General features: G+C 44.9%; 8 protein-coding genes across 11 annotated transcripts; 3 read left to right on the plus strand and 5 right to left on the minus strand.

Moving 5' to 3' along the window:
- The first annotated feature begins 118 nt into the window (after positions 1-118).
- Positions 119-1,055, plus strand: LOC6591677 (UMP-CMP kinase). The gene has a single exon (XM_002016856.2). The coding sequence runs from the start codon at positions 156-158 to the stop codon at positions 903-905; it is 750 nt and encodes a 249-aa protein (XP_002016892.1). The 5' UTR covers positions 119-155; the 3' UTR covers positions 906-1,055.
- A 42-nt stretch (positions 1,056-1,097) lies between these two features.
- On the minus strand, positions 1,098-2,116 carry LOC6591678 (charged multivesicular body protein 2a). Its single transcript, XM_002016857.2, has 2 exons — positions 1,774-2,116; positions 1,098-1,697 (listed from the first exon to the last, which is right to left on the minus strand). The coding sequence occupies exons 1-2, from the start codon at positions 2,084-2,086 to the stop codon at positions 1,240-1,242; spliced, it is 771 nt and encodes a 256-aa protein (XP_002016893.1). The 5' UTR covers positions 2,087-2,116; the 3' UTR covers positions 1,098-1,239.
- A 174-nt stretch (positions 2,117-2,290) lies between these two features.
- On the plus strand, positions 2,291-4,965 carry LOC6591679 (exocyst complex component 8). 2 transcript variants are annotated; one of them, XM_002016858.2, is made up of 6 exons: positions 2,292-2,368; positions 2,429-2,584; positions 2,642-2,972; positions 3,032-3,816; positions 3,889-4,418; positions 4,483-4,965. In XM_002016858.2, exons 1-6 carry the CDS (start codon positions 2,308-2,310, stop codon positions 4,666-4,668), a joined length of 2,049 nt encoding a protein of 682 aa, XP_002016894.2. In that variant the 5' UTR covers positions 2,292-2,307; the 3' UTR covers positions 4,669-4,965. The 2 variants fall into 2 exon arrangements, with proteins under 2 accessions (XP_026840011.1, XP_002016894.2); XM_026984210.1 differs by having other exon boundaries at positions 2,291-2,368; positions 2,429-2,972.
- A 347-nt stretch (positions 4,966-5,312) lies between these two features.
- LOC6591680 (protein groucho) lies at positions 5,313-12,182 on the minus strand. Of its 3 annotated transcripts, XM_002016859.2 has the most exons (13): positions 11,799-12,182; positions 11,523-11,617; positions 10,990-11,053; positions 10,705-10,887; positions 10,393-10,425; positions 9,804-9,998; positions 9,637-9,738; positions 9,108-9,164; positions 8,793-8,963; positions 8,449-8,723; positions 6,640-7,313; positions 6,378-6,577; positions 5,313-6,308 (listed from the first exon to the last, which is right to left on the minus strand). In XM_002016859.2, the coding sequence occupies exons 1-13, from the start codon at positions 11,832-11,834 to the stop codon at positions 6,201-6,203; spliced, it is 2,193 nt and encodes a 730-aa protein (XP_002016895.1). In that variant the 5' UTR covers positions 11,835-12,182; the 3' UTR covers positions 5,313-6,200. The 3 variants fall into 3 exon arrangements, with proteins under 3 accessions (XP_002016895.1, XP_026844265.1, XP_026844261.1); XM_026988464.1 differs by lacking the exon at positions 10,393-10,425 and having other exon boundaries at positions 9,804-9,995; XM_026988460.1 differs by lacking the exon at positions 10,393-10,425 and having other exon boundaries at positions 11,799-12,181.
- A 4,045-nt stretch (positions 12,183-16,227) lies between these two features.
- Positions 16,228-18,067, plus strand: LOC6591681 (actin-binding protein IPP). The gene is made up of 4 exons (XM_002016860.2): positions 16,228-16,818; positions 16,886-17,322; positions 17,383-17,798; positions 17,876-18,067. Exons 1-3 carry the CDS (start codon positions 16,228-16,230, stop codon positions 17,387-17,389), a joined length of 1,035 nt encoding a protein of 344 aa, XP_002016896.2. The 3' UTR covers positions 17,390-17,798; positions 17,876-18,067.
- Positions 18,068-18,827: 760 nt separating this feature from the next.
- Positions 18,828-19,388, minus strand: LOC6591720 (enhancer of split m8 protein). Its single transcript, XM_002016861.1, has one exon. It carries the CDS (start codon positions 19,386-19,388, stop codon positions 18,828-18,830), a length of 561 nt encoding a protein of 186 aa, XP_002016897.1.
- A 3,218-nt stretch (positions 19,389-22,606) lies between these two features.
- LOC6591721 (enhancer of split m7 protein) lies at positions 22,607-23,230 on the minus strand. The gene has a single exon (XM_002016862.1). The coding sequence runs from the start codon at positions 23,228-23,230 to the stop codon at positions 22,607-22,609; it is 624 nt and encodes a 207-aa protein (XP_002016898.1).
- Positions 23,231-26,863: 3,633 nt separating this feature from the next.
- On the minus strand, positions 26,864-27,094 carry LOC6591722 (enhancer of split m6 protein). Its single transcript, XM_002016863.1, has one exon. The coding sequence runs from the start codon at positions 27,092-27,094 to the stop codon at positions 26,864-26,866; it is 231 nt and encodes a 76-aa protein (XP_002016899.1).
- Positions 27,095-27,438: the final 344 nt, after the last annotated feature.

A 27,438-nucleotide genomic window follows, 5' to 3' on the forward strand; every position in this document is an offset into this window, starting at 1 on the left:
GTTGCCATTCGAATTCCGACGTGGGTGCAGCCAGGGCTGGCAAACTCGTGAGCTAATAACAGCTGACTGGAACTCTCCATTGGAAAATGGTGGTTGGTGGTGTCTCAAACGTGCCTATATACACATACCACGCAGCCAATTAGCTTCATTTGTCAATGTGGCGGGCTTTTGCGCGAGTACCGAGAGCATTAGAGTGTGGGTTAGGAGTCGGACAACAACAACTAACGCTGACGCAGCATTTTCCTCATTCCAAAGCGAGAAATTTCTGCAGAACCTCTTACCTCAGCAAACACATCCTCCAACCCATCATCATGACCAGTAGTGTGAAGCCAAAGGTTGTGTTTGTTCTAGGTGGCCCTGGTGCGGGCAAGGGCACGCAATGCTCCAAAATCGTGAATCGTTTCCTCTTCACGCACTTGTCCGCCGGAGACCTACTGAGGGAGGAGCGGTCGCGAGAGGGTTCAGAGTTTGGCTCGCTGATTGAGGATTACATACGTAACGGGAAAATCGTGCCCGTTGAGATCACGTGTTCGCTGCTGGAAAACGCAATGAAGAACTCGGGAAAATCGCTCTTCCTCATTGACGGGTTTCCCCGGAACCAGGACAATCTGGACGGTTGGAACCGTCAGATGTCCGATAAAGTGGATGTGCAATTCGTTCTCTTCTTCGACTGCGACGAGGAGGTCTGTGTCAAACGCTGTTTGATAAGGGGTCAGGGCGGGTCCGGACGCTCCGACGACAATCTGGAGAGTCTCAAGAAGCGCATCCAGACGTATAACAACGATTCGATGCCCATCATCAAGTACTTTGACGACGCCGGCCAGGTGAAGAGGATCGATGCCAGCCCCGATGCCGACCAGGTCTTCAGGGAGGTGGAGCGCACCTTTATGACCAGCGGTTTCTAGATGGCGGAATAGCCTCTCCAAGTGAAATGTTATCTCTTCAGCTCTTTGTTTAATTATTTTGTGTGCGTGTAGCCTTGTCTTAGTTGTAAAAGTTTATCCTCCATTCCGAACTGTCAAATATACATATATACGCTTGTTATTGAAATTTAAGAACGAACGCTGTGCAATTACTCATCGATTTTCCGTCTGGAATCGGGTGGAAGAAGCGGGGCGCTGAACAAGCACTCTATTTAATAACATTTGCACTTTAAAAATACACGAAAGCGAGATGAAACAGGTAGGCATCACTTTTATAAAAATATGATTGGAAAACGGCAGGCAGATTCTCTCAGACTTAGTCCTTTCGTAGTTTGTCCAGACGCGCCTGAAGGTCGGCATCCGCATCGGACATGGGCGAGGTGCCACCGCTACCACCAGCTGCTCCACCGCCAGCACCTGACCCACCACCGCCGCCGCCGCCACCAGCCCCGCCTGCTCCCACACCACCGGCAGCCACAGCCGCAGGAGTCTTCTGCGCCCCAACACCGCCGGCTACCGACAGCGAGCCGGAGGCATTGGGCAGGTCTCCCAATTGCTCGCCCAACTGCAGGCCCAACTCGTCGAGCACTTGTGAAACGACGGCATCGGTCTCCTCCTCGTCACCCTCGTCCTCCATGGCATCGTCGATGGCGTCGTTAATCATCTCCTCCTTCATGTCCATCATTTCCGATTGCTTTTCAAAGTCCTGCAGGATCTTTTGTATTTGTGGGAGATTCAGCTGGCGGTTCATGTTCTGCATGGCCTTGGTGACACCTAAAAATAGGGAAAATTCCAAGATTACAGAAAGTGAATCAGCGAACGACGGCATTCCCATCCCATTCCCACCCACCTTTCATTGCCTGGGCCATTGTGTTCTGGGACTTGAGCGTCTGAATTTTGAGGGAAACCGCTTGAATGTTTGCCTTCATGAGCATGAATTTCTTCGCATAGCGCCGCGTGCGCACCAGATCCTTGGCCATGATCTTCACTGCATCCATTTGGCCCTCCTTGGCCATTTTCTTGATGTCGGCGATGATTTTCTTCTCTTGCTGTTCCATTTTCATCCGCTCGCGATCCAGGTCCCGCATCGCCTTGTTCAGGGCGCGCTGGTTCTTGCGCAGCATCTCATCTGGGCTAATCTTTTTGCCGAAGAGCCAGTCCATTTTTGCTCAATGTTTCAACTACAAGTTCTAATTACGATTGATATGAAGACGGAATGACGGAATTTCAAAGATTACTCATCAAGAAGCACAACAAACAATGAGTACAAGGTGTCGCGTATTATAAGGTTGTTACTCGCTGTGTAAGCGCAACCGGGCGAATGCAACTATCAAACAGAAGAAGGTGACATCACAAATCCATGATATTCTGCGTTTCGTTGTGAATGGCTCCTGCTGCTCCAAACATGAAGGAATTCGACGATTTCAACTTTAGTGTGGATAAATGTAGGATAACTCTACTAATTTCTATTAGACTTACCATCTAAACGTTTATACACAATGCAGACACCAAAGAGCTGACCCGGGAGTGTGTGGGCGGCAGCGATTTGCAGCAGCGAAAAAAGGAAATCGAGGCCTACAATGAAACGACGGCGGCCACTCTCAAGCAAACATGCAAAAAGAACTACATGGAGTTTATCCAAACGGCCAAAGAGATATCGCGTAAGTTGTACGAAAGCATCCGCCCCCTAAAAAGTGAATGTCATGATCATCCCCTAGATCTCGAGTCGGAAATGTATCAGCTGTCACATATCCTCATCGAGCAACGCAACATCTTGGCCACCATGACCGATGGCAAGACCAACTCTCGCCTGAAGGCCGACAGCGTGGAGGCGGAGAGCAGTGCCGCCGCCGATGATGTGCAGAACAGCCATGCCACACGCGCGGTAAAGGAAATGGTTCAGGGTTTCAATGGCAATCTGGAGGGCAAGACGTTCCTCAATGAGGGCGCTTTAATCGAATTGGATGCAAACGATTACCGACCCATTCAGCGGGTGTTCTTTTTTCTGTTCAACGATGTGCTCATCGTGTGCAAAGTGAAGCATGACAAGTAGGAGTGTTATTTGGTATATAAACAAGCACAGGATTTACACAGCCTCTTCCTTTCAGGCGTTTGGACTTCCTCACCGAATACGATCCCAAGAAAATAGGTGTGATCAATATCAAGGATTTGGATGGGGTGAAAAATGCCATTAATATAATAACGCCTGATGGCTCCAAGATATATCAAAGTATTACCGCAGCGGGCAAGACAGAATGGATTGAAAAGCTCGAAGAAGCCTTTCGCTTCGATCAGCAAAAGAAGTCGAAAAAGGGACAGGCTCCGCAGCCCCCCACGCGAGCCAAACAGCAGTCGTCCAAGTCATCCACTCCAGAGAAGGTTAGCAGCACTCCCCAACCCGAGACGCCAACAGAGCCCAAGTCCCTGGAGGACGAGACGCCCGAGTGGCTGAGCACGGCCAGCGAAGAGATTCAAACACTGGTGGCCCAGCGACACTTTGAGGAAGCCCAGGAGCTGATCAAGCGCACACAGGAGTCCGTAAGGGGCGAGAACCGGAAGAAAGTTCCACAAGCGGACAGCATTGAGAGCAAGGTGAAGCAGCAGGAGCTCAAGCTGATCAATGTCCTGCTCAAGGAGCTCTCGAATAGTCATAATCGCAATTTGCAAATCGCCCTGAGGTCTGCCAAGCGACCGCTAAAGATACTCGTGGAGATGGGCCGCTATCGGCAGGCGAGTGCCACCCTGCTGAAGGTCTGCGCCGTCAGTCTGAGGGTATCGCAGCGCGAGGCGCGTAGGAATAATGCCGATATATCGGAGCTATTCTTCTGTGATCTGACACAGGTGGCGTGTGATTATCTCACCGCCTTCGAGCAGCAACCGGCGTGTGTGAGTGGTAAGTGTGCACAATACTACCTCTTCAATCTGTCCCATAAACGTTCGTTTTCCTTTCCGCTTTCTCCCGCAGCTCTTGTCGTCTGGTGCAACGCCGAGCTGCAGTACTTTGCCAGCCAGCTTATCAAACACTATCTCGCAAAAGGCACCTCCCTGGAGACGGTGGCCAAGTGTGTGGAGCGTGTGCGTAAGCCCTCGACAAAGCTAACTGAGATTGGGCTGGACATAAGCTATCATCTGGAGGGGCTGCTGCGCACCACCCTCGAATCGCTGATCGAAGAGTCCAAGGAGCGTCTGCTGGACTCGGTAGGACGCACCGAGGAAAGCTGGCAGCCGTACAATCTGCAGACAAAATCAAATCTGAAGCGATTGCTGCTCGAACTGGATGTCCTGGGCATCGATGTGAGGGCCCAAGCCACTGGCGACACTTGGATGAACCTCACCCAGTCCACGGTGGTCTTTATACGACACTTTCTGCAGCTCACCGAGCACTGCGGCTGCCTGGCCAAGTGCGAGACGCTGCTGCAGAAGCTGGAACTGCTGCTGAAGGAGCTCTTCATCGCCCATCACTCACTGAAGCCGCCCAGCGACATGGCTGTGGATGTAAGTGGGAGACTATATTAATTTTTAGCTCTGCTCCGAAATTTACTCATTCCCCATTTTGCAGCCCAACTTTGTGATGAAGAATAAAATCTTTCTGGTTGACAATCTGCTGCCCATAGCCATAGACAAGTTCCGGCAGATATCGGGTCGCCAGTGCGAGATCTTGCGGGAGCTCCACACAAAAATGTCGCGACAGCACGGCGCTCCTTTGCCCCGTCAGCGCAGCGTCTACACCACAGACGTCTTCTAGAGATGATTCGAGGGACTTGTGTTTGCTTTACTTTTTCGATTACATATAAGTTTTTTTTATTTTTTGTCGTTTTGCTTCAATTATTTATAATATAATTATATACATATATAACCACAATAATAATATTTTGTAAAATTAAAAATCGAAGCGTGTGCTGCACTCTAAACTCGGGGCGCGAGGCGTGCCCACTCTCTATATATACTCGTACTCGTATTATATATATATTTTGTTTTGCTGTTTTTTCTTTTTCTTTTCCTTTTTGTATATATAAATCGATTCTTCACTCTAAACACTAAACAATTTAGATGTTTGTTTTTTTCCATCTAATTTCTATTTCGGTTGTGGCTCTCTTCTCTTCTCCTCGCCCTTTTTTTAGCTGCACAAAATATAGGATTTTACAGTTGGTTCTAGGGATTCGTTCAAGGGGTTTCCCGCACGCAAGTTAATTTTCCCCGTTTCCCCTGACAAAAGGTGACTGCCCCACTGCGTGAGCGTGTACGTGTGTGTGTGTGTGTGTGTCTGTGTATGAGTGTGTTTCAAAAGTTTTTGTTTTTTAAATTTATAATGTAAAAACTCTTAACTAAAATCCTTACTAGTTATATTCATTTATATTTATATATATATATATATATATATACTTTGTTTTTAATGCAAATGTGTGTGTCTGTATGTGTGTGTGTGTGTGTGAGGGGTAGGGAGTGGGCGGGGGGTTGGGGCAACTTAAAAATTACATTTGTTTTGTTTGCATTATATCGAGTTACTTGTCCTGTCCTGATCTGATTCTCAGCTAAATTACAAAAAACAAACATTCACATTTCAAAACAAAAACTAAAAGCACTCCACTTCGATACTTCCATTTCCTTCAGCTAGCATATCGTCGTATCATATAATCTCAACGCTTCCTGCTCCTGCACTTGCAATGACTAATCCATACAGACAACCGGCACACCATTCATTAAGTGGTTCGGTTCTCCTGTCTAGATGGAACGTGGGGGTTAGGTAACGCCGACTGTTTTTCTGTTTTCTAATTTATTATTACTTTCTTTTCATATATACTCGTTTCTGTTGCTCGCTCATCAATTTATTTGCTCTTGTTTTCTTCTTTGTTTTACTTGCAATTTGTGTGTGTTGTTGGTTTTTATTGGACTTAGGCTTAGGCTTAGTAGCTACAAGTACGCTTAAATTTTTATTTTTTTCCGTTCGTTTTTGTTTTTGTTTTGTTTTGTTTTGTATATATATTATAGAATTCTCTCTTTCTCATTTCTGCTTCGCTCGTGCTGCCTTTATTCTTCTTTTGTTGTTTTGGATGTTGTTGTTTTTGCTGCTGCGGATGCTTGATGCTGATGCATTTTGTTTTAAGTTTTCTTTTTCTATTTGCATGAGTTCGAACATTTTGTGTCTGTGTGTTGTGTGTGTGTGTGTGTGTTTTTTTTGTAATGTAATAAAAACTATACGCGCTTATTACAAAATGAAAAAACTGCTTGGTGTGGTGTGGTGTGGTGTTGTGTGGTGGTGGAGTAGGTTCGGATCTTCTAATAAATAACTTCGTAGACAGTAGCCTTCTTATCGCCCGAGCCCGTCACAATGTATTTGTCGTCAGTTGATATGTCGCAGCTAAGTACGGATGATGTTTCCTTCGACTGCAATAAATCAAATCAAATAAATTAGCATAAATATATAATACAAATCCCCAACCATTTTCTACTCACCTGGAATATGCTGGCACCGTATGGTGTTCGCCATGCGTTAAGCAGGTTGTCTTTGCCGGTTGAAACGAACCATTTGCCGCAGGCGGCAAATCGCAGCGACAGAACACAGCTCTCGTGCAGATGCAGTTGATACTTGTCCGGTTTCGATGCATGCAATACTTCCACGTGTGAGTTCTCCATGCCCACAGCCAGCCAGTCACCTGTACACCAAACGGAACAAGAGTTTAAGCCACGTATATCTTAGAGATAAATCCCAACCCACCTGTGGGACAGTAGCCAAGCGAGAATATTTGAGAACTGAAATCGTGCTGCTGCAGTTGGCGGCCCTCGCGCAGGTCCCACGAGCGCACCGTGTTGTCGAGACCGCCCGTCCATAATCGCGAGCCATCCGGACTGATGTCAATGCACGAGGCACCATCGGTGTGTCCCTGGAACTGGCGTACCAGTATCTCGTTGTGCAGATCCCACACGGCAATGTTGCCGTCGCTGCAGCACGAGAAGCACACCTTCGAGTCGGGGCTGATGGCCAGCGCATAGCAGGCGGGCGCCGCTGAGGTTAGTTCGGCCTTGATCCTGGGCGTTGGGCTGGCCAGGTCCCATATCGACAGATTCGATGCCTCGCCGCCCACAATCAGCGTCCGGCCATCGGGCAGTAGCTTCACCGAGCGTATATAATTGTCTCGCTGCAGGCAATCCAACTGACTGACGGGGTTCTTGTTGCCCGGCTGTGAGATGTCCCAGACCTTGACGCACCCCTTGCCGCCCGTGTAAACGTATTTTGTAGGATTTGAAATTGTCACGGCGCAGACGACTTCGCCGTGCGATAACGTATTGATCTGACGGGCGTGCCGAGGTATACCAACGCCTACCAGCGCATCTGGCGGGAATGGCACCGGCTGTAGGCTACCCTCACCATTCATATGGAAAGAGTATGCACTGTCACAAAAATAGAAAGAGATAAAATCAGGTCAGTAATTGGCATAAATTACAAGATAGTTAAACGTTTAAATTTCAATTTAAATGCTGTACAGACAGCCCCCAAATATAACCGAAAACAACAGAAAGTTACGGAGACCCAGGAAAGTGGTTTGGGATATATTTTCTTATCGAAATAATGGCACACATTATTCTTCTAATGGAATTGTACTAGTGCTGTTATCCTATCTCGTAGCCTTTGAATAATATGCAATAATGCAGTGATATTGAGGAACATTTTCTTGGAAACAGATAGACAGAGGAACATGAAAATGGGTTAAGTTAGGTTGACCCGAAGGGCCCTTTAGGGTCCACTTATCCGGTTGGATGTTTGAGACCTTCGAGAGTATGTTTATGAGGTTTCAAAGCTCTTGAGCGCCCTGTAGGCGGTTTCTACCAATGCATAGTAATGAATTTCGATGGCCCTGGGCTCACAGCATGTTTTGCAAGTGCTGCTTGCATGGATAAATATATAATAAACCTGGCCTATTGTTCATTCTTTTGAATGTTATAGCAATCACTACATGTGCTTTTTCTAGGAAGATTTAACCAATAACTTCAATTAAATTATGACCGAGATATGAATTAGTTTCGGTATCGAATCCGCAATCGAAGTATTATTAATATTCGTATTCAGATCTACTATGGGCTCGTTCTTCCTCCGAGTTATACACCTTTATCCAGTTCGATATATCATCTCTAGACCTGGAGCTTTCTTATTGAAACAATGCTTAGCATCAGGTCCTATGGGACCTTATCTCTATGAGAATTTAGTTACAAAGAATCTTCGTCCTGCAGTCATAGTATAGACTGCAAGCTTATATTCTATAGATTGGTCGTCACCAATGCAATAACTTTTTTCTGTTGTGTGTGTCGAAAACAAGACTAAAGCGTGTACGTTTCCTGGCTGGCTTCTTGCTTGTACAATACTCAAGAGATAGGGCTGTGCCAATCACTAGTTGAAATTCCTAAACGCATTACAAGGTTCCATTCTACCGATGTACCCCTCCTCTAATCAATTCCGTCTTTGAATCAGTCAGTTATCAGCTAGTTCCCTGCAAACTCCCCCAAAATTTTTTGGCGGTGGGCAACTTACGGCTTTCCACCCGTCAGGGCTGAGGGATGTGGAATGCCATTTGTTCGCACATGCGAATGCGGATCGTACGGCATTGGTGGCTGTCGTCCATAGGCTGGATCCGATGGTGGACGCTGGTAGGGATCTTGTGGTCTCTGATACGGTGCCCCCGGATATCCGGCTGGCGGTGGTCCCTGCGGCATCATTTGTTTAGGATTAACGCCACCCGGCGCTGGTGCGGCAGCGTTTGGTGTCGGTGTTCGTGCCTTGGCGCCCGGTGTGCCCGGCTTTTCCATCTAAATATACATAAATGATACATTTTGTTATAGTTTCCAGGCTAGATCATTAGATATCTCAGATCTCACATCTTTTGTCTTGAGGCTGGGTGTGGAACGTGACGAGCTGGAGCCAGAGCGCGAGGGCGGACGTTCCTGTTTGATGCCACTACTGCTGGGCTTCTCCAGACGTTCGCCGTTCAGGCTTTCACGATCGCGTACCTCCACATGCTCGCCATTGGGACGTGGAGAGTGGGATTCCTGGAAGGCATACGCAAAAAAAGTAGAGCATTAATCATGGAAAATATTTCATGAGCGAAGGGGGCGTGTTTTCTTTTTGGGTGTTTCTGGGGAGGGGGGGGGATTGTGGTTGCATTGAATCTCTGGGGCCGACACTCAACTCACCATTTCATTTGCAACATCTACGACTAAATCTTGATCGCTTTTCTCGCCTTCATCGTCCTGTAAATAATTTTGAAAAAAACACAAAAACAATATAAAATAAAAGTCGTACAAAATAACAACAATTCCAGCACCACAAAAAGAACAACAATAACAGCAGCAATCAAGTATATGTACATATAATAATTAAGCAAAAAACATTATTCTCTCGTTCCTTTTTTTGTTTTAGAAGTTATTGTTTTTCTTTTTTCTGGCTGCGCGTCTCTTATAAATTAGCAATATTTTTATAGGTGTTAGCAGTTTAAGAACAACAATGACTACAACAACAACAACAACAACAACAACAGCAACTACAAATGATAGGATAGACTACAGGTTTTTTGTTTTTGTTTGTTTTTTTTTTTTTGGTGAGTTGAGAGACAGCAGCAGCATCAGCAGCAGCTTTGTGCTGGTTTATGGTTTATGGATGGCAACACGGATACGATGAATGATGGTTCTTTTGTAGATGGAAAAGATTGAAGCTGATACTCACTTGCAGTTGTTTTTCATCTTTCCGACGCTTCGAGTCATTCTCAATGTCCAGCGGCGAGCGTGTACGATACTTCTCACGATCCGCTGGCGAAACTGAATTGCGCTGCAATCAAAAAATTCGAAAGAACTTGATATGTTTGCCTTTGCAGTCGATATTTATTTACTTACCAAACGCTCTTCGGCGCCTGCCGGTCCATCCAGCCCTGTGGGCTTTATGTCCGGCCTATGATGGTCTGGCGGCGCCTTGGGCAAACCCTGTGGCCCGTGCGGCAGTCCCATGGTGGCACCCAAGGCACCAAACGGATTCAGTGCACCCATCGGCTGTGGCGGTCCGCCTGGCACCTGCTGTGCGTGTATTTGCTGCTGCAGATTGGGATTGAAGGCAGAGTTTTAATTAGAATTTGGATAGAGCTAGAGGTTTGTGGCGTGCAACAGTAAAGCATTGGTGTGTGTGTGTGTGTGAGTTTCTGTGTGAACAACAACAACATCAATAAGAACAGCAACAACAACAACAACAATTTGAAGGCATTTTTGTAAGCATTATTTAAAGTAGAGAAGAAAAAAAAACAACAAATAAAATATGAATAAAAGTCACAGAACGGTGGCGGCAGTGGCGGGGGGGTTGGTTTTCTTTTAGCTATGTGTGTGGCAGCGGCGGTGGCGGTGGCAAGTGGCAGAGAGTCGAATGCGGGCGGCAGACAAACAAACAAACAAACAGAAAGTAAAACGAAACTCTTGGCAGCAAAAGAAAACTTACTAAAAGTTGTTGTATTCCATGTTGCTGCTGATGCTATGCAACGCGGCGGTTTTTTTGTTTTGTTTTTGTTTTTGTTGGGATTGGATTGGATTGTTGTTGGGTCAGCGCGAAATCATACGTTAAACAAAATTAAGGATGGAAGAAAAACAAAATCAAATGGAGAGCGCCAAAGAAGATTCAAATATCCCCAGCTACAGGCCATAAATCTCCCTTGGGATTAGCTCGAGATCCCCAGCTAAATACATATGTATGGCATGTTCCTTCTCTTTGTTGCTGCTGCTGCTCGGACCCCATTCGTACCCCAATACTTACCCCAATGATCAGATTGAGCTCCTGCATGGTGACCTGCTTCGCACGCTCCACCGCCTGCAGCACTTGTTGCTGATGATCGGCCTGTAGGAATGGAAGTAGCTGATTGATCAGTGTATTGAGGCGCTTGGCGATCTCCGTTTGTTTGTGCATCTCCACATTAAGGCCATAGGACATCTCATAATACTGTTTAACAGATGATATGATTGAAGGAGAGGTAAAAGGGGTAAAGACAAGTCGTTATTATTAGCTAAACGCTGCGATTTATGTGTGAGAAGTGGGACTTACCATAACATAATGGCGCTGCATCTCCGTCTTCTCGTTCGCCAGCTTCTCGCACTCCAATTTGATGCTGGAATTCGCAGAAAAAATAATCAACGGGTAAATTAGTTTAGGCGACGGAAGCGGCCGCTCGCTTGCTAGGCCCTGCCGCCGTTGCCTGCCAAAGGAAGCGGCAGCAAGCGGCGGTGGTGGCAGCGGCGGCGCAGGTTAATCCTATGACAGCAGCGCATATGGCGCGCCAAAACCGGTTTTCTTTGCTTTTTTTGCAAAACGCAGACGCAGCAGCATCCACAGCCGCACTAACACAGAGACAGTCGGCAGGCAGCATACAAGTGTGCCACAGCATTTGTACAGTGGAGGCTCCAAGAGAGTGGTTCTTGCCGTCGAAGGGTAGTCCTCTTCCGCAGGCATGGCATCCCCGCTGTACTGGCTGGGCACACCAGACACACGCAAGCCAGCTCCGTCTCTTGCATGGATCGCACACGCATATCCTAATTCCCTTGAAGCAGACGAGATCTCCCAAGGATACTACTACTTGCCTGTGGTATTGTGCCTGCAGAAAATTGAACTCCTCCTTGATGCGTTCCAATGTATCGGCAATGGTAAATTTGATTGGGCCCTGAGGTGGTGGTCCCTGAGGTGTGCCAAGTGCGGGGGGATAAACAGTCGGCGAGCGAGAGGGAGTGAGAAAAAGGAAGAAACACAATTAGCAATCGGTGGGGGGGAGGGGAGGCGAGGGCCGAGAGAGTGTGGACAACAATGTGGCTCGGGTCTCGGCTCTGCGGGGCTGTGTGGAGTGGATTGGTGGTACTTACCCCGGCCGCGGGGTGACGCACCGGTTGGGGATACATGTTGTTATTTATGGTTGTGGAGCAGCAATGATTGTGTGCCGGCTAAAACACTCCCAATAATGGTAAGATGAATAATTCCGGATTTCGACAGCGACAGCGTTGAACGTGCTATGGGAGCCAGCGCAAATAGTTCTTCTTGTTTCCCGGATGAGAGAGAAAGGGATGAGGAGTAGGAGTGAGTAGTCCTCGTCGTCTTCGTCTTCGCCCTCGTCCCCGGCACAGCGTTTCCTTCCGTCCTTCCGGTTAGCGGCGAGGCGAGCCCGAACGTGGAGCGTGAGGCAGGCAGGCAGCGTAGCAAATTTCTTTTGCAAGCGTTTTTATTGCTCTTGTTGTTATATTACTTTTCTTTTTTTTTTTTTGTATTTTTGATCTTTTTTTTCTCTCCCGTTTTTTCTTTTTTATTTTTCGTTCGGCTCCCAGCAGAAACGTTTCCGTACCACCCGGAACTTAATGGAACAACTCCATCGTTTCCATGCTATTCTTCATTTTTTTTGGTATCCTGGGAATGGAATTTTACAACAATTTTTTAGTTATGGTTTTTTATATTTGCACCATTTTTTTCGATACGTTCGCACACACGCACGCACACATAGAAGGCACACCACACACAAACAGGCACACACTCTCGCATAGCAATGGCCGAGCCAGCGAGACACACGCACACCAGCGCACAGCGAGAGACGACTTTTATGACGGGGGTACGAGTGTGAGTGTTTACCGCCGAAAAATCAAGCGCACAGTTGCATGTGGCCTGGGCAAAAACGAAATTGTTACGCAAAATCACAGTTCGACTTTGGCGGGGATCTGCTGGGATATTCCAGGCCACTTTGTTGGGCAATTTTATTATTATCCACCGCAATTGTTTCACTTTTTGTATTAAAACAGCAGCTCCGCACAAACAATATATGAACATATACAGACAGACTGCAATTAAACAGGGTTGCCATGCTGGCCAAATCACAGAATGGGCTAGTTTGCACTGTTAAGCGTTGGCTTTTATTTGGTTATGGAACATGTGGATCAGCTTAAGCCATTGATTGGCAGGTACATTCAAGAAGACCAATCTGCAATCGCGGTAAAATATACCAAAAACCAATTGTACGGAGGACCAGGCGGCAACACTACTCCCTGCGAGAAGATACGGGCACGTAGAAACTAGCGAGTGGCCAAATCACACACACGCGCACACATATACTGACACGAGAACAGGGCAAAAGAAAAATTATACCGTCCTATACAAAAAATAAACAAAAGCAATTAAAAAAACGAGATAATGGTAGTACCGATTTTATGCGCTGGATTTGCAAGTTTTACTGGACGCCTAATGCTAGCGTGGACACTGAAAACACTCTTGTACTCTCCGAATTGTTTAACGCAAAAATTTCAATCACTTTTTTGTAGTTTTTCGCCCGTACAAAATTGCTTGCTTGCTTCAGCCGACCGACCGACCGCGAAGTGTCTGACAGGCCAAGGAGTCGTGTATGTGTTGTGCAGCTTTGGCGGCGGCGCTCTCTCGCTCTCTCACACACACACACACACACACACACTCTCTCCGTCTGTCCGGCACAGAGTTCTACACGCGCACTCGCTGGCCGCGGCTTGTAAATGGCGTTCTCGTCTTTATGATTTTGCAACAAATTTGCATGGAGTTTTAACCTTTATTTCACTGTTTCTAGTTGCCGCTTCTGCAATTTATATTAGCAACAATTTTGAAGCATCTGCACTGCTTCTTACTGATATTATTTCCTATTTTTATTATCCGCGACACTAGACTTATAGCGCCAGGTAAACTTAGTTTTTGTATGGATTTTTTGAACGAAAAAACAAGGAAAAACCAACCCACGCATTGTTGTTATAATCGGATTTTAGCAACTCTTGATTTTATTTGTCATTTTGGCCAGTTCTTTTAAATTAATAATATGAACCAACACTGTCGTTTATCGAATGAAGTAACGAATTCAAGTTCTTATAACATATTCATCGTTTTTGATATTCCATCGAATATTACTAGCTATATAGAACATTTAGCCATGCCCATATAATTTTATACGATTAATGAATAAATTTTCTACAAGATTGGTTAGTTTTTATTTGTTGCTTTTATTGTATTTTGACTAAAACAAGGTTTAAACAAAATAGCTAAACAAAAAATCAGTTGCAATGTTGCTGGTAGTTAAAGACATGATGCGTGTATAGGCCTTTGTGCACCCTATTTTGTTAATTTTATATGTAGATCAAACGTAATTTATTAAGACCTTTTATCAAATTGATATGTTTTTGACTTATTCATGTGTAGTATTAGTATCTTGTATATATTTATCTCGATCCTGATACCTACGGAGTCTTGGAAGACAAACGTATTCGCAATTCTATATCATCCATTTCCCCCAGGGTATGTGTGCATGGAATTAGCAACATGTTTGTGTATGGAATGAGACTCATTGTTGCAATAGCGAAACTGCGGCGAATCGGGTATTGCCTATATTTCAAGCTATAGATGCCCACTTAGCTTTATTACCTTAATGTATTTTATTTTGACCAAAAAACGGTTTTCAAGTAAATGTTGCCGCAACTTTTGTGTATGGAATGCGCAACATTTGTGTATGGAATGAGACTCATTGTTGCTAAAGCGAACTGGGGCGAACTGCGGCGAATTCGAACTTTCTCATATTCTTTGTTCCGTTGAATAAAACTCTTTATATAGAACATTTAGCCATGCCCACTCAATTTTGTACGATTGATGAATCAATTCTATACATGAGTGGCCTATTCGAAATACTTGCATTTATTGGATTTTTATATAACATTGAAAATTAAATTAATAGATTGATGAAATTGACAAAAAATACCATGGGCGCGCGGCGAAAACCAGTATTTCTACAGTATGACCCTCAGAACAGCACCGAAATATACGGTCTCATTTGAAAAATATACCGAGTGGTGCGCGCCAAATCGAACTTTTTTGAATGTGAGCGACAACGATTTAAATATTGTCAACCGGGCCTTTATCTATGCCCACATAATTTTATACGATTAATGAACCAATTTTCTACTTAACTGGCCAGTTTTTAGTCCTTGGTTTTATTGTATTTTGACTAAACAAGGTTTCAGCAAAATAGTTCAACAAAAAACCCGTTGCAATGTCGCTGGAATTTGAAGACAACGCTTGTATAGACCTTTGTACACCCTTTTTCCTCAATTCTATAACATCCATTTCCCCCAGGGTATGTTAACAACATGTTTGTTTATGGAATGGGACTCATTGCTGCTAAAGCGAACTGCGGCGAATTCAAATTCGATTCAAAAAAACGACTAATTCATCATATTCTTTGTTCCGTCGACTATTACCAGCTAAATAGAACATTTAGCCATGCCCATTCAATTTTGTACGATTGATGAATCAATTCTTTACATGATTGGCTTATTCGAAATACTTGCATTTATTGGATTTCTATAAAACATTGAAAATTAAATTAATAGATTGATGAAATTGACAAAAATACCATTTAGCACTAAAAAACACCACATGGGAGCGCGGCGAAAACCAGTTTCTACAGTCAAAACAGCACCGAAATACAAAATATACCGAGTGGTGCGCGCCACAAAAGAAATTGTTTAAAAGTACATGCATGATAAGGAGTTAAATGTAATCTATTGGAGTAAATGATTCGCTTAAGTAAGATTTGAGAGCGAAAATTAAAAAACCTCCGTATGGAAGTTTCTATACCATTTGCTATTAAATAAACCTTTGAAAATTAAATTTTATAGATGAAATTGATTAAATGGTATATACCGGAATATACCGTATTTTTTTTCTCGAAATAAACCGATGAAAAAACTAATTTAGCCAACGTAACGCCCCAGGTGAACAACATAAGTTAAGCCGCGGAAAAAATACTGCTCCTTATAGATCCTTCCTCTCTCTTTCCTATGAACAAAAGCTCCGCGCTAAAATTCTTCAAGTGTCATAAATTTCTACAGTGGGTTAATAGTTCAGCGTCGGTATCAGGTATGAAATATTTACTATCGATAGTCGATATCGCCCATACTGCAGCGCATTTAACTCGATTTTTCGAAAGTTGCGCATTTTTAACGTATCGAGAAAAGAGATTTGGGCGGGTTGTTTGAATTCCTTACATGAGGCAATTAAAATCACTGCAGTGATTTAAAAATGCAGTATGTACAAGAACTGCGTCTGGCATCTTTATAACATATAGGTACATACAAACATACGTATTCTGATTCAGAGAATCAAAGTAGTCTGGTCTTTTAACTTCTATAACATACAAAGAAAGTAAAGCTTTAAACATTTGCAGTCAGCACAAATAATATACAAAGTATAGAATTATAATTTATAGCATAATATTTATGCAAAAACCGTTTTACGTAAGCTATGGATAGCAAATCAAAGGTAACCAATGATGGTCCGGAAGGCTCAGACGTACCCTGCAGCCAGAAATCGAAGAGCTTGCTGGTAGAAAAACTGGGTAAAAATCTACTAGGCGATAATGTACAAATAATTATCGGGGAAACGATTCTTCGTTGCAATCAAACGGTGCTGGTTGCCTATTGCGAATTTTTCGCGAAGACTCTCATGATAGGCGATTCAGTTAGGCTGTCAATGTCGATGGCACCCAGCACGTTCGAGTTGGCCTACACTTGGATGATTAACAAGAATCCCCTGTGCCCAAGCGATGAAATAGTCCCCTTGCTGGTCGCCGGGCTGATCCTGGGCTGCTCTCGACTTTCAAAAGGCATCCTAGAAGCCTTTAACGATCTGCATAGCTTCTCGGCGAAGGAAGCCTACTGGTGCTACCGCGAGGCCATGGAGATAAACGTTGCTGGCGTGGCCCAACTGTTGCTGCCGCGTGTTAGCCAATCTTTTCTGATTCTAGTAGCCTCTTCGGTGTTCCGGAAACTCGATGCGAAGCATGTGTACGAGTTGTTAAGCTCCAACCATCTGGCCGTGCAATCCGAGATCGAGGTACTTCCATTTCCATTTCACTAATCCTATTCGTATTCGGTCTCCTAATTGTATACCGCTGCTCCAGGTTTTCTATGCAGCCATCATTTGGCTCTACGATGACTACCCGAATCGGAAGAAACACATCAAGTATTTGCTCAGAGCGATTAGGTTCAATCTGTTGCCGTGTTACCTAGTGCTCCACTGGGGGGAGAATCTGGAAGAGCTTAACTATGAGCTGGCACAAGAGGTGCGTGTTTGCCTAACAAAGACCATGCTATTCCAAATCGAAGTTTACGCGGGGGCCGATCGCGATTTGCCCCTGCCACGCATTTGGATAACAGATCCCATATGTCCGTACCACAAGGACATGGAACTGGATGAATACATTCGCATAAGTCTGAAAGATTTCCTCTGTTACCTCAAATTACTTCAGACTTCGGAATCAACATTTCTAAGCCGCATACAGATATTACCGCCTAAGAAGTCGCCTGTGAAGAAAATACTTTTCAAAAAGCCCTCGAAGTAATGGAATCATTTAATATGTAATACTCCTTACGAACCTGTAATTTTCCCACCACTTAGAAAGTAACCACCAGATCATGTACTGCACCCGTTTTTGGAATTTTGAAATTACTGCGCTGGAAGCATGCCCGATCCTAGGAAACGTCACACCTCCCAAAATGAATCAACTCTCAATTATCTGGAATGCCTGCTAATAACCAACCTCATCTTTTTATCTCATCGGACGTTATTTTCTTGTTATATTCATCAGTGGAACACTTTATCTCCTGGACTAAATCTCCGAAATCAGTCATGCTCAGGTGTGTTCTCTGAGGTCATGCTGTCCCAGTTGGTCCCGAACACATTCCAGAAACTTATACACAGTCCTAACCAGCCACTAATCCGCAGCCCTAGATGGGCCGATCTGTGCAATTACTTTCTATCAGATATACTGTAACACAGGTGTCCACATCGGAATCAAGGATCCAGCGGCGACGGTAAGATGTTCCTGGATTTCAAAGCTATCCTTGTATCAATTGATGAACCTATAGTTTGTTCGCATTGGCACTTATAGATACCCGTCGTCAGCGATGCCTATAGCCACAAGCTCACACAAACTTCAAAACAGAACGATAAGCGTCCTATCAATGACATCATAGTCCTGCATGAGAGGGCGAATGTTTTCTTTTTAAGATGCTTTAAAAAAATGTTAAGCATATGTGAAACCTTAAGATAATACATTTACCTAAACCTTTTCATATGTGAGAGAGGAAAATTCTGAAATATATTTCATTCTTTCAAACAATTACACTGTCGACAAAATGAAAATGAAAATGTGGCTTGCAAAAGATAAGAATTAGGTTTTTTTAAATTAAATCAACCCTTCCTTTTAATATGACCAGATGAAAATTGTGAGTTCCATTTTAAAGTTTGTCATTTTCTGGCCAAATCATGCTTAGGATTTGTTCTAGTGCCGTTTTAGGAAATAGAAAAAAGTGTAATTCAAATTTTGATGATCAAATGAAGGTTTTGATCAACTAAGTACAACTTTTGGTGATGAAGCACCATGGATTGCCTTTGTGAAAAACTGGTAAAACGTATTCAGTAGTATTCGTCATTCGCTGCAGAGCGAATCTCCTGAGGGTCGTCCGAAAACGGATAATGGATGCTGTGAGGGATGTGACATATCATGAGATAGAGGCATCTTTGGGCATTAAAGGGACCAAGATTTGGTAATAGGATTTCTAATTTGACCAATTTTCTTTCTATGGGTGTGAAGAAATGTTCCAATTGGTCAAATAAAAAGCTGAAAAGTACTAAATGCCACAAAACCCAAAACCCACAAAAATAATATGTTTTGATTTGTTTTTCTTTTTCAATTATTTTTATATTTGTTTCAATTGTTTGCTAATTGTTTTGTATTTGTTTGTTTTCTTATTTTGTTGCAATCACAATCGGTTATCACAGATGCGTTTCCATTCTCTCTCTCTCTTTGTCTCTTCCTTCCATCCGGCTCGCCTGCCACTTTACCAGGGGCGCCACAATTTCTCGGACTCCTCTGGCATGGGCGACGGGGCTGGACTCTCGCAATCGCTGTGATAACCAGATGAGGCGGGGCTGAGGGGTGCTGCACTGGATGATGAGGAGCAGTCCATTTCGCTCTCACTCTCGACCACCATTGTTGTCTGGGCCTCGTGGAACTGCTGCAGGTTCTTGTAGATGCGTCCCAGATGCGTCATCACCGATTTGCCGAGATCAACGCTCATGCCAGGTGTGGAGGCCATGACACGTGACACCTCATTGACGGCATTCATGTAGCCATTACGGAAGCTATCCAGAGGCAGGGCGGACTGGGCGGGCGTTGCTGTAGAGGCGGATGTTTTGTTTGACTTCTGCTGGCGCATGAAGATCACAGCTGATTCGAGCATTTCCGCCTTGTCCATGCGCAGGATGCCGTCATCGCCGCGCAGCTCGGCGACAAGTGTTTTCAGGGTGTCCAGGCACTTGTTGATGCGGGCCCGACGCTGGCGTTCCAGCAGTGGCTTCTTCACCTTCTGGTAGATCTGTGTCTTGGTGGTGTATTCCATTTTGACGAGTGTTTGTAGTGTCGTAAACGTGTAGTAAACGAAGTGGTTCTCGTTTTCTCTTGCGATGTTGCCTTGTAGATGGCTGAATCGTGAATGATGTTGTTCCCTCGGCAGCGATGCGCTTTTATACCCTGGTGCCGGTGCCGGTGCCGGTGCCAGTGCCCACGAAGAGAATCCACCCTCGGCACGCATGAGCGCCTCGTCTCGCTCGCACACACGCAGGATCATGGGGCCCCTGCACCGCTCTGCACTGCTCTGGCGCACAGGCGGCAGCGGTGGCGGCGGCGGAGTTGGAACAGCTGCAACATGCTCCGAGGACAATCGCACACACAATCCTTGTGGCTCGTGGCGTGGGAACCGAGCTGAAAGTAAGTTTCTCACACAATTTTTTCTCGTTTGTTTTCCCTTTTGGCCACATGCTTCGCTTCTCTCGTTTTTTTTTTTTTTTTTTAAGGATCAGGGCACATTTTTGCAGCTGTCGCTGTTTTTGGCTTGCTCTTGTTGTTGTTGCTGCTGCTCCTGCTGCCCCTGCCCCTGCCCCTGACTCTCCGTTCGCATTGCTCTTTAGGCCGGTGTTATTATCCTTAATGCATACTTCAGTGCCTCATCCTGTCGGTTGTCGGTTGTCGGCTGCTGTGTCGTTCGGCGATCTCGGATCCGAGAGTCGGAGTCTGAAGTCGCAGCTGAGGCTGGAGTTGGGGGCATCTCTGGCTGTGCGTGGGCCGCTCTCTCATTGTTATCCTGCCATGGCATCTCCGCTCTGTTCTGCTTATTGTTTCATCAATGCATGCAGATGATGATGGCATAATGCCCTGGCTACGATCTCCGCTTTCCGTTCCCACACTGCCCGACAGCAAGACAGCCCGACAGCCCGACCGCTGCTCGCCCGATGAGTGTTTATTGGACACAATTAGGGATGTGGCAGATTGGCTGCATGTCGGGTCGTGTCGGGTCGTGCTGGTCGCTGGGCGAGTGTTGGGAGTTTTAGCAGGGAGGGGGCCAAACGGGCGCTGGAAGTGTGCCTGCCGCCTGAGGTGAGACTTCGAGCTGAGGTGAGGCATGCGCTGCCATATGTACCTCCCCTTCTGATCCCTACCCTCAACCCCCCTAATTGGTATGTAATAAGTGGATTTAATGATCGATAGATGTGGCACGGGGATGTGTGAGATAGGTAAAGGAGAGGCAAGGAGGTTGTTGATCTTTGACAGCATTCGACTTTAATAGTTGAAAGAGCGAGAGGGTGGTGGGAGTTCATTTGGGTTAAATTTTATGTGGTAGAGACACATATGCTAGAGCGATATTTGGTGGTATTTGTTACATGACCTTGAGGGTCAGTGAACAATTATTATGTTGGTAAATCTTTGTATCGTCCGGTAGCGAATAACAAGAGGGATACTTGTGGGTTGACGCCGACAATACAATGAAGTTTGGTACTTAGACTGTTGACGACCACACCATATATTCGTTTTAGCACGAGCCAATATACACTCCCCGACTCTTGAATAAGACACACTAAAAATACGAATAAAACCACTAATATTTACAGCACAATAAAAATCAATATTCGTTAAAAGAGAGTAAGGAAAAAATTCAATTTAATGAACTCGAATTTCCGTTCTTCAAATGTGCGACACTCACAATGAAAATTATTTTTTATTGGCAGGCGGACATAGGAAAAATTCTCCAAAATATATCGGAGTGTCCTAATTATAACAGAACTAAAACCGAACATAAACGGATATTTCTGAGATCGCTATGCGATCTATTCTGCAAGCCGCATAAAACACACACGATTATAAAATCTGAAATTGCTAAAATAATAAAACGTGTTTTATGTCTGATTTTCTATTAGGATTAATTTTAAAATTCATACATGAACGATTTAAAATATAAGTTTTATGTTTTGGAAATATTGTTGAAATATTTCATAAAATTATATGTACATAAATCTGTATTTTTAATTTAAACTTTAGCTCTATATTATTATTATTATATATCTTTACTTGTACCTTATATCCGTACCTTTAGCATTTAAATTTATCACATATTAATTTTCAATATTCCTTGGGCATAACGATACCGAAATTAATTTATTGGAATATCAAATATATATTTGGAAAATGTAAAGTGACCTCCAGTTGACATCCACTTCAAATCGATACTGTTTTCTCGGTGAAAATTGGAAATTAATATGAGCCAAAAGCCACAAAATCAGGTAGGAGCATTCTGCTGAAGTACCCTGTAAATTGGATTATTATTTCTTTAATTTGTTTTATTAACATCAACATAATCAAAAGGGTCCCTAAAATGTTCATTCAATGATTTAACTTTTTGTATACTCCTAATAAAACCCTCCCCATTTGTTAATTTATTTTTACCACATTATATGCAATATTCTTATCTTTTTAAGACATTCATTCTAAAGTACATGTTTATTCCGTAATTGCTTATATCATTTCCTTCTGGCGGCACGTGTCGAGCGTCGTGCCGCATTTTTTTCTCAGTCGGTTGGGTGGTAGGCGGTCTTTTCTTCCGCCTGTAATCCGCTCATAGCCTGATTTAGCTTGGCGTACTCTGTGCCAGATAATATTCTATAGATAGAATTGGTAGTATGATTATGAGATTACTATGTTGAGACTTATGGCTTATTTTATATAATCTGTACTCATTATTAACTTTTTCTTTATAAGGTATTCAGAGACTTTTATAGTAAAACTTCTCACATCCGTTATTGATGTTTTCTATCAATGCCGAAACCTCTACTTCCATTAGCCTTAAGGTAGACTTTGCATTTTTCCTGGGTCTTTCCTACCAGAGAAAATACCCTATTAAATATGTCCGCCCTGCAATTTCTTATTGGATGAAGCTGTAAAAGAAATATAGCCCAAATAAAGAGATGTTCAAGAATTTTCAGTTCATATTTTGTTTGTATTTGTTTTCGTGTTTGTATCAATTTTTCGCATTGATGAGATCTCTTATGTAGTAAACAAATTAAATGTTTATGTGGTATGGTAAAAAACAATCTTCTGATCAAATGATCTTGACAAAAGTAAATAAAGCATGTCCTATCACAGACTTAACTTAAAATCCTTAAAACGTGGAAATATTTTTAACACTTATCGAGGATGATTAATGAGGATCATTGTAAAGCATTTGTAAAGCTGCAGTTCCATTGCGCGATTGCCCGATGAGGGTGTTGGCCAATCCAATCGATAGATTCACCAGGGGCGCCAAACCTGACCAGTGCTGATCTGGAGCAGATTCTGGGCCGCTTGAATGGAGGAGACGCTGCAATCGCTGTCGCTGCAGTAGCCGCTGGACACGGGACTGCAGGCCTCCCGGCTGTTGGAGCTGTTGTTGCTGGTGCTGCTGCTGCTGCTGCCGCCGCTGCCGCAGATGATGGAGAGCGGGGCATTCATTGGCTTTGGTGCTGCAGTTGGCATTTCCAATTGGTTGAGGCGCAAGCCGAGGTGTGTCATCAGATGGGTGCCAAAGACGACATCCACATTGGGTAGGGAAGCCAGTGCCCGGGAGACTTCGTCGGCGGCCCTGATGAAGCCATCGCGGAAGCTCTGCTCTGGCGTAGTGTTGGTGGTGGCTTTTGCTGCGGCAGCGGTGGCCTCGATCCTGGCCTGCTTCAGTTTGCGCAAATGGTCCACAGTGACCTCCAGTATGTCGGCCCTGTCGAATTTGCCATCACCGCTCTGGACCGTGCACTGGACCATCAGATCCTTGAGCTCGTCCAGGCACATGTTGATGCGGGCCCGACGCCTGCGTTCCAGCAGAGGCTTCATCACCTTGCGGTACTGGTAGGTCTTGGAAACTTCGTATTTGGTGGCCATTGTAGCTTAGATGTGTGTTTTCTTGACGTAAAAATGTGAAGAAGTTGAGCGAGATCTGGCTGGGATCCGGTTGTCTTGTGTGTGTTCACTGCACGTCGAATTTGTTGAGAATGTTGCTCTCGTCTCCAGTTACCGCCGCTTTTATAGCTGCACGTGCCGCAGCAGAGTCGTCTCGTGCTCAGCGCGCGCAGAGAGAGCGCGCATGCGCAGGAAACGAGAGAGGCACCACCGGAGCGAGCACCACCATTGCGACCACCTGCCGTCAGCCACTGGGTCGGGTCGAGCCGATTGTCGTTCGTGTCGTCGTTACGAATCGTTACTCGGGCCGACGACCACGATCCTCGCCTGCTTTCGGTGGTGGGTTTTTCTCGACAAACAAGTCGTCTTGGCAGGGGATGAAGATGATGTGATGGTGTGTCTCCTCCATTCCTGTGTTGTTGCTGCTTGCTGCTGCTGCTGCTGCTGCTGCTCTTGGCGGTGGTGGTTGGTTGCACATGCGGCCGATGCACGTGTGTGCGTTTTCTTGTGTGTGCTCTCCTCTGTTTTCTTTTAGCCTGACATTCGAATCGTGGGAAACACTTTGCCCTCAAGTTTCCCACAAGATTTTTCTCGCTCGTTGGTGTTATAAGTTATAATCGGAGGTAGGGAGCGAGCGAACCCCGAGTCCGTGTCTGATCCGAGTCCCCGAGGTCCGAGCCCTTATGCACATGGCACAGTGGGTCAAACCATTGCACACATGCGGGAATTTCCGAATCTCTGCGACCGACTGAATGAAGGCAGTCCACCTACCGATGTACGTGTTTTTTTGGACCTATCTTAGAATATCTCAGGCAAAGTATTCTACGGATTTCCTACTTGATTTCCGGACTCTGTGACGGTGCGTGGGAATAAGGTGAGTCTGGGAAGGTGTATGTGGTGCAATTTGCACACATGTGGGTATTTCTGGATACCTATGACCGACTGAATGAAGGTTTTCCATCTATGTACGTGTTGTTTGAGACTTGTGAATATTTCAGTATTCTACGGATTTAAAGGTGGCCTGTGTTCTACTTGCTTTGGTTAATTTCCGGACTCTGGAACGGTGCGTGGGAATGCGAGTTTTGGAAATAAGGTGGGTCTTGTAAGGTTGATGCGTTGTAATTTGCCAGGGACACTGATTTAGGGACTTTCTAGGTGTAGTTTGTGAACTGTACGGAGTTTTGTGCTAGGTCTGGCATTGCAGGTTAATTTTTGGGTGCTGGAAACGTTAAGGAATTCTGGTATTTCCCTAAAAGATGTTGCTAAGGAAGGTTAATGGAAATGTTTTTTTTTTTTTTTGCAGGATGGTATCAGTATCAGTGTATCAGTGTATTGGTGTTTAATAGTACTAAAGTTATAGTTCTATAAATTTGCTTCACAAACAATTCGCCATTAGTTTTTCAGTCACTCGTACCACTGTAAATCTGACCGTGCTCCGAGTGCGAGTCATGGAGAGTGGTGAAAAAAAACTACCACCTGCCCTTTATTTTACTTAATTTTTTTTCTTGTCAGTCGTGGGCCCAATAGGTTCTCTGTCCCGCTCCCGCTATCCGTCTCCTTCCCTCCTGCAGGTCTGTTTTGTCAATTATGAATGCTGGAATTGTAGCTTCTGTTGAACACTTGGGCCAAGGCAGGGCCAGGGGCAACAGAGAAGGGAACGCTAAGTGGCATGCCCGGGCACGTCGGGACATCATCATCGTGGGACCCAGCGAGGGATATGTATAGGTACAGGGATACGATACGGATGGGTCGAGGGACATGCAAACTAAATGACTGTACGGCAAATTGACACACACTAAAGATTAAATGTATCGCATTCGTTAACTATATAAACAATATACGTGGCCGGTTTAAAAACTCTTGACAGGAAGTCTGGGCCAAAGACAGAGACAGAGACAGAGACAGGCTGCAACGTAAAGAAAGAGAGAGTAAGAGATGGAGAGGCAGAGGCAGAGGCAGAGAGACTTGCGTGCTGAGAGTGTGCTGAACAACAAGCCGTTACAATTTTCTGTCGAGCGTCGAGTGTGAGAAAATTTTTCGAGTTGCACATGGCCGTGCCTCACTCCACATCGCCATCTCTCTAGATAGGGGCCCATTTGGGCACGCAACGGGGTTGGGCTTATTGTCAATGCAGCAGCATTATATTTGTGGTTGTTGCAGCATCGACTACTACTGCCTCTGCTGCTGCTGCTGATGTTGTTGTTGTTGTTGTTGTTGCTGTTTCAGTGGCAGCGCACTGTGTAATTGAATATGTATGCGCGATGCGCATGCCCGGCACGCCAAACGCGCGACAGACGCACGCAGAAAAAAAAAGGGCTGACCAGAAGCCCGCTGAGCGACGCATGCGGATAAAAAATCAGCAAAAGAAAAAGAGTTGAATTTTTAAGTATGACATTCCCCCCGTCGACACGCCGTTTGTTCATTGAGTAAGCTTCGCCCCGGAGAGCTTCATCTGCGACAGGAAATTATCATTTGTGGGGAATGACAGGGCAGCCGCGTCCTCATTCGCATCGATTAACTCTGATATTTCGGTGGGGATTTGTTCCAGAGTGTGGAAGAGCAACGGGGATTTAGCGGGGATGTTGAAGGTCAAATTCCAATTGGTTTTTCGGGTTGAATGCAAAGGATTTCGACCCAATCGAAGTGGGTTCTTGTAAGATAATGCTGGGTACTGTATGATAAGTATGTGTGATATCCAAGCCTCTTTGGGGTGGTTCCTCCATTCATAACAATCCAATTTGATCTGTAAAAGTCATCTAAATTTACCCCTCAATAAGCCATTATTTAATTGATTTTTGTTTGTTTTATATTTTTGTAAATCTTATAATTTAATAACATTTATTCTAATCTGTCGCTAAAAAGAGTTATTATCACAAATTTATTATGTATTCTTTAGAATAAACGCCTATCGCAGGACTCCAACTGGGCGAGAGAGGATGTGGCACATCTTTTCCGACTGGGCAGCCACTTGTTGCGGGCTGCTATCACGCAACTTGTTTCGCACGAACGTAATGTTGTTTGTGCTGGTGTTGCCGCTGCGACAGCTTCATTCATTCATGGAACGAAATGCGCCTTTTTCTTCGTATTACTCATTCATTCATGCATTTTGGCCGCTTCTAACTACCGGTTTTTTGCGCACGTTGCTGCTGCTGGGATGATGTTGCTGCTTGCTGCTGCTGGTGTGGCTCTTGTTGCATCCACGGATATACAAGGTGTTGCGGTTTCTAGCCTTTCAAGATGTTGCTGCTGTTTAGCAAAAGTTTCTGCTGCTGGTGTTGCATCTATGTAGCGTTGTAGCTCTGGAGATGCTGATGTTGTTGAGGTAGATACTAATTGCTTATGCTAAAGTCTCTGCTGATGAAGGTTCTTTGAGAAATTTCGGCTGAGGATGCTCCTTCGATTGAAGGATTTGTTTTTGTTGCTGCACAAATTGTTGCTGCTGATAATGTTGCTAGAGATTCAATGCTAATGTTGCTGCTGAACTTCTATCCTTTCTGAGAGCAACTTCTGTGGGTGCTTCAGTTGCTCCTTTTGTTGCTGCTTCTGTAGACCCTTCTGTTGCTCCTTCTGTTGCTACTTCAGCTGCCGTTGCTGTGGTGTCTCTTTCTGTTGTTGCTACTGTGAATGCCAATAGAAGCTGCCCGCTGCCGTCTCCAGGCAAATCACCAAATGCTCCTCCTCGCAGCGAATCAGCGTCTCCATTAGCATACGCTCGTTGGCCTGATTCTGGGCAATCTCCTCCAGGCTGTCGTACCGCTGGCTGTCGTTGCTGCCACCATGGCAATTGTTGTGGCCTCTGCCGAAGCGTTGCAATATTTTGGCAAGCAAATTCTTAACTTTCGACATTTTCTTCGTAAACTTTGTAAATTTCACTTTCAGATTCGATGTTCTAAGCGCGTGGGCTGGCAAATTGTAACTGTTGTGGCCTGATGGCAAGTGCCGCGCTTTTATAGCAGAGGCAACCCACCACCGCCACCCAAAACCGCACCACCCAAAACAACAAGTGCCGCCACATGTGCCTGACACATGTGCAAACTCCTCACTGCGCAACAGCAGCAGCAGCAGTATCCTCATCCTCATCATCATCCGCAACAGAAACAACGGCAGCAACAACAGCAGCCCAACAACGTTCGCCTGCCACGCTTTCAGCGTGAGGGACCCCGAAGCAAGCTCAACACGTGCAGGATAAT

The sequence above is a fragment of the Drosophila persimilis genome, unplaced genomic scaffold (genome assembly GCF_003286085.1).
Source record: "Drosophila persimilis strain 14011-0111.01,24,50 unplaced genomic scaffold, DperRS2 tig00000000-arrow-pilon, whole genome shotgun sequence".
NCBI lineage: Eukaryota > Metazoa > Arthropoda > Insecta > Diptera > Drosophilidae > Drosophila > Drosophila persimilis.